The sequence below is a fragment of the Tinamus guttatus genome, unplaced genomic scaffold, assembly GCF_059628265.1.
Source record: "Tinamus guttatus ecotype Peru unplaced genomic scaffold, ASM5962826v1 Tinamus_guttatus_pri_ptg000027l, whole genome shotgun sequence".
In the NCBI taxonomy this organism is placed as follows: Eukaryota; Metazoa; Chordata; class Aves; order Tinamiformes; family Tinamidae; genus Tinamus; species Tinamus guttatus.
Window position 1 is genome coordinate 4,335,093 of NW_028288561.1, and position 11,408 is coordinate 4,346,500.

Here is an 11,408-nt window from a genome sequence, read left to right on the forward strand (position 1 = left end):
GTACATCTACATCTGTGTAGACCTAGGTCTTGTGAAATCTGACGTGCAAGCTGCATCTGACATGAGCTGCAAGCTCATAGACTGCACTTTGGAATGTAGCAGTGTGAGCTAGCACTCAGTCTGTCTCCACTAAAACAGGGTGTTCAGCTGAATTAGCTCCAATTTCAAACTCCAGGCTCCTACGTGAAAGCTATAAAGGGAGATGACATTGATGTTTGACGCATTCCTCCCGCAATAGCCTCCCCTCTCTAAAGCAGCGAGTACTTTGGATAACTAGGTAATAATACACTTCATTTACAGATGAATTGCATGTATAGAAACTGGTGTCTGCCAAAACTGTGCTTTATTTCCCACATACAAGACCAGTAATCTCTTAAATGACGGAAGACCTAGACTATGGTGTCCTTTGTACAATAAAGGATATCAAAAGAAGGATGTGTTCCCTGCCTGCAATCAGGGATCCTCCAAGGACCCAGAGGATACCGCTAATCTCACAAGTTATAAGGTCCTGTGGTGAGGCCCGTCTCTGAGCTGATGGCCACTGAAGAGGTCTCTCCTGATGGCCCTGAGGCTTCTCCTTTCCTAGAGCGATGCTGGCAGCGTGTCAGTAGTCTCACGTGCTGTTGTTGTGCTCCACGCGCTGGTACTGAGCCTGGGTGCTGCTTGCCCTTCCATGTCTTCGTCGAAACATGTTTTCTTTCCACAACCTGCTGGACAATGAGTAGGGACAGCTGAAGCACCTCCTGCTCACAGCAAGGAATTGAACAGGCCTGGATATACAGCAGGTGTTAGCTGTGCCCCGCTATCAACCCTGTCCCCGTACAAAGTTCCTGCTTCTTGCCATCACCGCTGCCTGGCAGCACTGCCTCTCTTCACCCTGGCATTTCTTGCCCTGTCACTTCCTGGGATCTCCCTTCAAAAGCATAATTGCACAAATCTCACATGATCTTCTTGAGCCCAGTCAGGAATTGCAGACTTTGCATGGAAATCACGGTAATATCCTATGGCCTGTGTTAGGTGGGGAGATGCACCTGCCTCAGAGCTCAGTGATTGATCTAAGATTACTCTAAGGAGGGGAAATGACAAGCAATTCTTCCCCTTTTGTTCCTTCCTGCTCCTGCTGTCCACTCGTGACCCACAAACCTCTGTTTCTTGTCCTTCTTCCTCCCCTGGCTGTCATTAGTGCCCTTCAGCAGCATGGCAGCAGGGTCCAGGGCAATGAGCGTGTCTGCTGCAACGTGCTACTGAGCACATGCTGCACTGCACAGCCCAGCTATGAACCAGAGATATTTGCAGTAGCAAATATACAACAGCAGATACACTTATACAACAGGCCTTGACACTGTAGGCCTGGCCTGTGTGATGTTATAGACTTCAGGTACTAGCGGGATCCTGGGGTGGGCATTCTAGAAGCTGCAGAGGCTTAAAGGCATGAATCACCCATGGTTGCTTTGGCACAACAGCACACGTACCGTTTCCGTGAGAATTGCTGGTCTATCTCCTCTAAGGACTGCCCTTTCGTTTCCGGAACAAAAAGGTAAATGAATATAACGGCCACCACTCCTATCAGTCCATAGAGAAGAAACATCCAAGAGAAACCAATGGCATCTGCAGAGAGATTCAAGTGTGTGAAGGGTTCATGAGAGGTAAGTCACATCATGGGTATGAAGGAAACTGGCACACTGCAAAGTAGTCACTGGTATCTGGTAGGGACATTCTAGAGTCCTCAAAAGGGCTCATTGTCAAGGGCTGTACCAGGAATCAGCTAGGGAGAAGGACAGCTCACACATCTGACACCCCAGGCTTGGCCCAGCAGAGCTAGGGCACAGCAGAGTCTGCTGAATGCTCAATTAGGAGAGCTCTGGCAGCGAGAAGGGCTGAAAAGCTACAGATATTAAAACTGCAAACTCCATGGTCCCCTGATACTGCAGTATCATAATACAGCCCATGTCCTTCTTCTGAAGCACGTGACAGCGGCGCTCAGAATAGCTTCTGCTGGGTCAGCAGGTGGATGTTGCCTGTTTTGTCTTGTAAATCTGCTCTGAGGCATCAGTTACCCCAAAATGGATCACACCTATTCCAGTGCCAAGTCCCCATGGCTCAAAATGCACTTAATGCCCAGATGGCTTATGGTGGCCACCTTCACATACCTATCTGTGGGAAAGGAAGGGATGGGGGGGACACTCACCAATAAGATCCAAGAACGACAGGCTGATCAGTAAATTAGCAGCCCAGTTAAAGCTGTTACAGAAGGCAAAGGCTCTTCCTCTTATTCCAGCAGGGTAGATTTCACTGAGGACCAGCCAGGTCACTGCAGAGATTACAAAGACAGTCACATGGTTTGAGCAAATTATTTGGGAAATAGGCAAGCAAGCTTTTGAGAGGGGCGGTTACAGAGCAATAAATTTTGGCTTCACCCAGCACCCAGTGCTGTTGGTGGTAGAACATTCACAGATCTTAGCACCAGGTTATAGCTAAGCACTTTAAAACTTCTACCTGCAGCACTCTGGGGAGGAAAGATATAAAAATGCAGAGATACAGGTTCAGTGAGCAAACAGTAATGCAGGGAAGCTGGTGTCTGGGCAATGATCTAAGAAATCAAACTTGTTTTCGGGATGTGCATTTTGTAAGGAAGTGAGAAAGAGGCAGCAAAAGGGAGACAATGCTGCATTTGGGCTAAAAGCAGAGCTGAAAGCAATGTATATGAGAGACCCTCCTATCCTAGGGTTATTTTGCTTGAAATAATGTACAAGGTTACTGTCAAATTCGCAAGACTTGCTGTGCACTTAAGGTCTTCCCCAAGTTCTTTCTATTCATTCTTGCTTTATTTCTCCTCGCAGAACATTTAAGACGATCAATGCCCCAAAATGCTAGAAGTCACAAGGAAGTAAGAACTAGTTTGTATTCTCATCCAATGAATGAACAATAATTTCAAACAAACTGGTAGTGAGAAACCTTCAAGAAGGAACAAGATTAGGAAGCGCTTGTGGAATACTCTGATTTTGCAGTGAGTGTGACAGGAAAAAGTCTTTGCTAGGGTAGTGATCGTGTGGAAGGGAAGGTTGCCCTTATGCCACACCAAACTCATAGCTGACAGAGCTGAACTCCTAGGAAATCATTCAGTAGGCAAAGGACTGTTTTTTTGTTTTGTTTTGTTTGTTTGTTTGTTTTTTAGTTTCTGGATGCCCAGCTGCTCAGTAAAGAGATGTGCAATGGCCATTTTTCTAGAGGGCTATAAGTATCAACCTCAGTGTTATTCTCTGGGTTAATGTGAAGATAAGTGCAGTACTTACTTGGTCCAAATCCAATGGAGAAGGCGCTCACAAAAGCCATCATGCTCAACAGCGTAATCCAATTTAAAACCATATGTTCTGTAGAGGGGACTCCGCTGACGGGAGACCTTGTGCCTTCCACCGTCTCTTTTTCAGACTGACCTACCAAGTCCACTTTATGAAGGTGGGAAGAGTCCGTAACAACACCTCTGCTTTGGGCAGCCCTTGCAGCAGCAAAACCAGGGCCTGCCTGGCTTCTGCCAGCCCCTGATGCGAGTGCGAAGGGTGACACAGGGATCTGGGAGGACACTGGTGCCAGGAGATGTTGTGTGTAGCTGTGGGAGGCATTGGGCTCTGTGGCTGCTTCACAGTCCCTGGCCACGGCCAGAGGAGCAGAGCGGCTCGTGAGGCCAATGGTGGTGACCGAAATGGCCATCACAACACAGCCAGCAATGAGCAACGCTCTCCTCCCAGCCTTGTCTGCAAACGCCATTGCAACGAGTGTGGCAACCACCTTGATCGCCCCCAGGCCCACGGAGGCCAGGATTGCAGAAGAGTTGCTCTGGAATCCCACCGAGTGGAAGATTTTGGAAGCGTAGCCCAGGACATTTGGCTGCCCAGTGAATTGCTGGAAGAGCACCAGGCCCAGGCCTACCAGAGTCCGGCTTCTCATGTTGTCTCTGGTCCTGAAAAGGTCAAGAAAAGAGTAATGCTTCTCCTTATATGGCTCCCGCTTTGCTGCCTCTCTGTCTTCCATGGTCTGCAGTTGAATGAGACCCTTCTGGGAATCTGAGTCCCAAGAATTTAATTTAACGGGGTTCACTGGGAGAAAAAGGATGCTCAGGAACTGCATGGCAGTTGGGGCAATGGCCAGTCCAAACATGTACCTCCATCCCTCAACCACATCTGCAAAGATGTAATTCAGAGCATATGAGAGTAAGATGCCTACAGTGATGCCTGCTTCATAGAGAGACACCAGCAGTCCTCGTTGATGAGCAGCCACCATTTCTGAGACGTAGATGCAGCAGGCCATGGATGAGATAGAGATTGCAAAGCCGACGGTCATGCGCCCAATGACCAGCCCAATAAAAGTCCTTGCCAATGTCAGAATAAGGCTGCCAAACAACAGTACCACGTTGCTCACCAGGATTGCTCTCCTCCTGCCGTGGCGGTCAATGAGGATCCCCCCAACCAGAGAGGCAAGTAGAGCTCCGATGAGTAAGGAGCTCACAAGAACTTCCTGCTTGAAGCAGCTGAGGTGAAAGTCTATTTGCAGCTGCAGCAGTGCACCAGAGATGATCCCAAACTCATATCCAAATATCAACCCTCCCAGGAGAGAGACTGTTGCAGACAAGAGGAGGACCAGCAGTGCACGACCTGGAAAAGAAGCAATCAGTGCTAAGTTCAGTGTTCTGGCTCTTGCAGGAATGCTATCAAGCATGCACAAACCAGAAAAGAAGCTATTCTGGCATATCACACAGTGAAACCATCCCAGTATCTCTCCATGGTATGTGGGGAGGCACTGCAGGCATGCATACAACTTCACAGTTCTATATTCACCAACCTTCTTGGGAGAACAGATGCGTCTGAACTTAACTTTTAGTGCTGTGAAGCATTTACCACAGAAATACTAAACAACCTTATGTTCCACTGATGCGTGGCTCTGTGCTTAGGGCTTACTAAACCAGAATTTTTTTATTTCCTTCCATTTCCTGATCTGAATGTTGGCGTAGAGAGAAATGACTGGCCAACTCCATGAAAATAAGGGTTGCTATATTTTATATAGCCTTTCTTTCCTTTCCTTTTTCTGCTGAAATATAAATAGTAATAACCAAGGCAGTGGTATTTCCCTTTCAATATGTCTTCATGAGATGATGGTATCCTACTGGTAGGGCTCTATTTGTGATGTGACTATGTGACCAGATAAATGACTGCAATGTGTGGACTTCTCCTCAACTGCAGCCCAGATGCAACTCTATAACCTAAGCTCTTGCTCAAAACAAGCTCTTCTGATCTCAGGACAGCGGGTTAAGGAGTGTGAATACAAGAGCCTACAGTGAGAGCTGATAGATGCCACATGCATTTCAACCTCACATGGAAATCTAAGGAAACTTAAAATAGTGGCATTAACTATTTCACTGATTAATATTTTGCTGGGAGGTTGAGGGCGGGTCCTCACAGCTGGATGCAGAACAAACCTGGTGGGAGATAGCAGGGGTCCATTACTCGTTGTCAGAATTTGCCAGGGTGTGGGGATTTTAACCAGTTTTCTCTTTGAGCAGCAGGGAGAGCAAAGAGAAAGTTTTCTGCCCCCAGGACGACATCCCTCAATTCCTAGGGTGCCCCATAAGGCTACTGGCTGCTGGGTCTGCCTTGGATATTTGCAGAGTGATTTGGACAGCTTTGCTAGAGACACTACAGAAAGCAAAAATAGTCTGGGAAAAATCTGACTTGCAGAAAATAAGGATGAATGAGTAGTGTAGTTAAAAATGCTGACTGCAAAAGGTTATTTCTGCTGGTTTTTCTTACACTTTCAGTGTTTGTGGGAATGACCCTGATTTCTTCCTCCCTCTGTAACACTCAGCACCTAGGGCACCCAAGCCAGGCACAACTTTCTTGAGGCCCCATTGCTACGGGACGAACTTCACCACGAGCCGAAAACCTCACTGTTGCCTGCCACAAGCACTAGCAGCATTTCTTTGACCTTGTGCTGCCCGTAGAGCCGAGTATGTAACTTCAGTAAGTATGTCAGTTTAGATAAAATAAGAAACAACAGCAAAAGCAAAGCAAGCCAACCAATCTACCCCAAGCAAGACTGCAAAAACAAGGTGCTTGATGCACGTGCTCCTCACCCTGGGGAGAGGATGAAAGGGGAACCTTGGTGAGCAATGTGTTAGTCATGCAGCTCAGCAGGCTGCTAGGAGATGCTGACTGCAGGTGGGAGCAAACCAAGCACCAGAAGCCCCATGGCCAAGAGGGACTGGAAACCCTGGAGGCAGTAACAGTGACCTCCTGCCCCCATTGAAATTTTGGAGGTAAAATGCATTAGCTTAGATGCTTGTACTGTAGAATGCTGGATTATAGCATGTGATGGTATTGGCATTCTCACATGAGTTTTGTTTAATTAGAAATACTCACAATTTCAGTGCAGTGTATATGGAAAGAATGCAGACACAACTACCAGAAACGGAAAATTTTCTTCAGTCAAGGATGAGAGCTTTTTTCCTCAAAAGCTGTGTTTAAAAGGAAGTGTCTCTATTCAGCATTTAATTGTAGCTAGCAGTAAAGGTGTGATGGCTGCATTTATATTTGTATTTGATCTGCAACTCTGTGTTTTGGTTGTTACTTGTGCCATCCAGGCATCCCGCCCATGCTCTGTGTGGCTGCCTGCTCTGCTCTTATCGCTTTTTGTACACACGTTAGGAAGATAGTTAGAAACAATATTTGCCTGGTGAAAATAAAAGGCTTTGCATAAAGTGGGCAGGCTGCTACTTTCGAGTCACAAACTCAGTTAGATGTATATGGTCCTGCTGAAAATACCAAAGCTGGTTGGTTGGATTTTGATACATTTTCTGCTAACTTAATGGGCACTAGTGATTCATGAACTTTGATTAAAATCCAGCTTTGTACAGGGCTAATTCTGATGCTGTCAGGAAATCCAGGGATTTTTTCAGACCTTTGCATGAGGACAGAAAGTTTGGAGCGTCTCCAAGGAAGTTGGACAGGGATTTTGCCCATGCCAAAATCTGTCCGCAGGGCTGAGTAACAGCTGCCACTGACCTGGCTTGCAACCGGGCCAGCTTCTGAGCTGCCAAGGACTTGATGTGCGAACACCATCTCCTTCAGCACAAGGTGTGACTCCTGGTCCTCTCGGTCTCCTGTTCTCCTGCCTGCAGCCCTCTCTCTTTCCCCTTAATGCTGCTGGAATCGCCTCAAGGGCTCTGTCACAGGAAATTACTTGTCTCCTAACGCTTGCTGCTGGAAGTGCTAGGGAAAAAGAGCGAGAGAAGGAAAGAGGGCGCGAGCAAGCGCCATTCCGCGCCTTTAGGAAAAGTTTCGCTGAGAAGCCCCGGCTTTTCCCAAGGCACAGCCTACCCGCTCCCGGCCTGGCCGCCTCCCCCGCTCCCTCGGCATCCCGCGGCGGCCGCGCAGCCCCCGGCACCGGGCTCGGGACCCCGGGCTGCCCCGCGGGGCCGGCACTCACCCATGGCGCGGCGGGGCTGGGGGGGTCCGGCGCGGCGCCACGTCGCTGCGGGACGGGACGGGACGGGAGGGGGGCCCGTCCCGTCCCGGCTCTGCCCGCCCCATCCCGGCCCGGCCCGCTGCGCTGCGCTCCGCCCCGGGGCCCCGCGGAGCCGCTGCGGGGCCGGGCAGCTCGCGCCTCCCGCTACCACCGCCGGGCGAATGCTCAGGGTGGCCCAAACTCACCGAAAAGCTGGAGCTCGGGAATGTTCCTAACGGCTCCGCGGGCGCCTGGGGGGCAGCTCTATGCCCTGTCTCTGCCATAGGTGACTTTAGCCAGAGTTGGGGATCACCTCTCCGTGCTGTATCCGGACACTCCCTTCACGCAGAGTTTTACTTTTCTGCACCACAGAGCCTCCAGAAAGCTCTCCAGGCACTGACAACTCGTGATGGGCTTAGAAGGGCTGCTAGAAAAGGAAGGCGTCATTTCAAGCCTGGAAAAGAGCTGCGCACCGGAGCTGGAACTCTGCTTCACTGGTGCAGAGTCACCCCTGTGGCTGCACAGCCCACACACCCCTCCGGGGCAAAAAAAAAAAAAAAAAAAGAATGCATTGGGTCAAAGAGAACGCATGATACTGTTAAAAGAGCTTTCCAGCATTTATTCTGCATATAAGCTGAGCCGATAATTTAGGAAAAATATTTAAAGACCGTTATTCTTGCATGTAGATGCAAGAAGGCCCTGCTCTGGAGCCCAGTAGGGCTCAAGGTTTCCTTTGCTGCTGCGCATGGTTTTGGCATGCTCAGGCTGGACCGCGTGCGTCCACTCAGCTTTGCCCTTCTGACACCTTGTATCTAATACAGACTCGGAGCTGTGCACGGATCATACAGGGCGAAAATGGCTTCAAACGCTGAGCGCAGCCAACAGAAACCAGCCTGTCGGGAAGGAGCTCCACAGTAGGGTTTATAACTCATATTAAGGTATTTTAAATAGGTCTGAAATCATGGTTAGCACTCATGACCCTCAGAGGAAGGAGTGGCTTGTGTTTTTCTCCCAGTATGAGAAGAAAAAAATACACTTTCCTCACGCTCACTCAGTATGGGTGCATCTACAGTCATAACGCCACCTCTGCAAACATAAAGCCACACAAAGCCACATTTCCTGGAGGCTTCTCATTCCCTGGCTAACAAACATTATCAGGAAGGCAGCAAGGAGGCGAGAGCCCAGGGACGCAGACACAGTTTCATGGGGTGTTTACAAAAGGCGGTTGAGAAGATTGCACTGAAATGCAGCTGCCCTCAGCCCTGCGCCGGGTGACGGCCACTGTCACGGGCCCGTGTGACGCTCCTGTGATGAGCAGCAGGGATGAGCCTGGCTAGAGGGTCGGCGGGCACTGAATAGGGCACATGGCCATTTTCCATGGGCCGTGTTGTGCGTAAGAGGGGAGCTGGGAGCACTCGCAGCATAAGCACATTCCTGGGGAGGGGTCTCTGGGGCCATTCGTGGTTCAATGCAACCCCCGGGCCATGCTGTAAATATTGGGACTGGCTCCTGCTCGCTCCCAGGAGCTGCGTCAGCTGCTTCGGCATTTGAAGGGAAAAAGAGTAAATGGAATGGGAGGGGAGATAACAGTTAAATAAATAAAACAATGGGGGAAAAATAAAACAAGAATATTTGCTTTTGCATTTCAGAGAAACTCGGGAGGATGATTTTGGCCAGTGTGAGGGACGACTGCTGCGGTCGCCAGAATGATGAAGTCACAGGAGGCACCCGGGTGCGTTCGCTCATGGGTTGCACACGTGTGTACGAGGAGGCTGCAGAAACCTGTCCCTACAAGGGGAAAGGTGCATCTGCCTCGGGGTTGCTCTGTGCTGTCTGCTCATCCCAGAGCTGGGGCCTGTTTCCCCAGACAGGTTTGGGGGCATTGCACACTCCCACCAAAGTCGGCGGGGCGGGATGATTCCCGTGCTGCTGAAGGCTCGGGAATGTTCTTTGGAAGTTGTTCCTGGGATGGGACCAATGTTTGCTGAGCAGGATCCCACCGGGCGCACAACAAGGCAGCTGCAAGGAACGCGTTAATAAAACATAAATAACGTGAACGAGAAACAAACGCCGCGGGCAGGAAAACACAGGCGAAAGGGACTTTTGGCACGTGCAAGGGACACAACCCGAGAGTTATTCACGGGCACTGGGGCCGATGACTCTTTCTGCCGCCGGAGGCTGCTCTGGCTCTGGGCGCCCCGCGGCGCGGCCGGGACGTGGGGGCTGCCGCGCGCATCACACGGGGGCGCGCTATGGCGGGGGCGATGCGGTCGGTACCGGCGCGCTATAGCAGCGGGGTGGGTGGGGAGAGTCGGTACTGGCCGTGAGCGCTGTAGCGGGGATGGAGGGGACAGTGCGGACAGTGCTGGCCGTGAGCGCTGTAGCGGGAGCGCCGGCCGCGGTGCAGGCGGGGGAGCGTTCGGCTGTTTCCGCCGGGCGCGGTACAGGCGGGGGAGCGTTCGGCTGTTTCCGCCGGGCGCAGTGCAGGCGGGGGAGCGTTCGGCTGTTTCCGCCGACCACCCCCGGAGGTTGCCGAGGCGGCGGCGCGGCGCGTGCGCAGTGCGGCGGGCGCGCAAAGGCGCCGTCATGGCGGCGGCAGCGAGCGGCGCGGGGCCGGTAGCGGCGGAGGCGGCAGCGCCCGAGCCCGAGGCGGGGGCTGAGGCCAAAGCTGAGGCGGAGGCGGTGCCGCCGCCGCTGCCGGGGCTGCAGCTGGTGCAGCAGGGCGCCGAGGCCTGCGTGTTCCGCGGCCGCTTCCTGGGCCGCGAGGCCGTGGCCAAGCTGCGCGTGCCCAAGCGCTACCGGCACCCGGCGCTCGAGGAGCGGCTGAGCCGGCGGCGGACGGCGCAGGAGGCCCGCGCACTGCTGCGCTGCCGCCGGGCAGGTGCGTGAGGGCCTCGGGCTGCCTGCGGAGCCTCCGCGGGCAGTGCCCGGTGCTCACTGCCCTTTGCTGTCTTTTAAACCAGGGATTCCCGCGCCCGTGGTCTACTTCGTGGACTACGTCACCAACTGCATCTACCTGGAGGACATCGTGGGCTCCGTCGCGGTCCGAGACCACATTGACTCCGTGCAGCAGCGCGGCGGCGACGCCGGCAGCCTCCTCCCCCTCGGCGAGAAGCTGGGCGCGCTGCTGGCCAGGCTGCACGACGAAGACCTCATCCACGGGGACCTCACCACGGCCAATATCCTCCTGCGCCCGCCCGTGGAGAAGCTGGACTTGGTATTGATAGACTTCGGCCTCAGTTTTGTTTCAGGCCTTCCTGAGGATAAAGGAGTTGACCTGTATGTGCTGGAAAAGGCCTTTCTTAGCGTTCATGCTGAAGTAGAAACTGTGTTTGAAACTCTGCTGAAGACCTATGCAGCTACATCAAAAAAGTCCGGTCCTGTTATCAAAAAGCTGGATGAAGTGCGGCTACGGGGCAGGAAGAGATCCATGGTTGGCTAGGAGAGAGCAGTGATGGAGAAATATTACCAGTTAGGTTCTGTAAACATGTTTATTTATACTTCCAGTTGGTTTTATTCCATAGATGGCTATTTTGATAATGCAGTGTCTTAAATAAATTTACTACATGTGGTGGTAATCTTTGTGTAATTTCTTAACACAGTCAAACAGTAACAAAAGTATTTATGAAAGATGAGAGCTCAGGCTAGAAACAGACAGCTAAAGGTTGCTTTCCTAAATGTATCATTTTTTTAAAGCATCTTGCAGTGTCATTCTGCTGTTGTGTGGATATTGTTGTGTAGATAGAATCACAGTGAATAATCTCTAGGCTGTGGACTGCACGTTGATGTTTCCTAATGCTAAAGGAGCGTGGGCAGGGCGTTCTAGGAGCAAAGCAAAGGGAAGGAGCTTCTTGCTCTGCTGCTCCTCTCTCTGCTGCTCCTCTCTCTCCTCCTCTCTTCCTCTCCTGCTCTCA

General features: G+C 51.5%; 2 protein-coding genes across 2 annotated transcripts; one reads left to right on the forward strand and one right to left on the reverse strand.

Moving 5' to 3' along the window:
- Window positions 1–559: 559 nt before the first annotated feature.
- Window positions 560–7,495, reverse strand: SLC2A10 (solute carrier family 2 member 10). Its single transcript, XM_088527899.1, has 5 exons — window positions 7,477–7,495; window positions 3,294–4,649; window positions 2,189–2,311; window positions 1,473–1,608; window positions 560–707 (listed from the first exon to the last, which is right to left on the reverse strand). Exons 1-5 carry the CDS (start codon window positions 7,478–7,480, stop codon window positions 614–616), a joined length of 1,713 nt encoding a protein of 570 aa, XP_088384025.1. The 5' UTR covers window positions 7,481–7,495; the 3' UTR covers window positions 560–613.
- Window positions 7,496–9,746: 2,251 nt separating this feature from the next.
- On the forward strand, window positions 9,747–11,072 carry TP53RK (TP53 regulating kinase). Its single transcript, XM_088527612.1, is given in 4 exon segments — window positions 9,747–9,763; window positions 9,977–10,045; window positions 10,047–10,375; window positions 10,458–11,072. Coding segments are annotated over 4 exon segments (894 nt in total). The 3' UTR covers window positions 10,937–11,072.
- Window positions 11,073–11,408: the final 336 nt, after the last annotated feature.

Excerpts from the sequence above, each read along its gene's own strand:
- SLC2A10 (XM_088527899.1), bottom strand. Across the intron at positions 2,312-3,293 it reads CTCCATTGGATTTGGACCAA|TGACCTGGCTGGTCCTCAGT; the intron begins GTAAGTACTGCA and ends TAATCTCTGCAG. Across the intron at positions 708-1,472 it reads CAGCAATTCTCACGGAAACG|GTTGTGGAAAGAAAACATGT; the intron begins GTACGTGTGCTG and ends ATTGTCCAGCAG.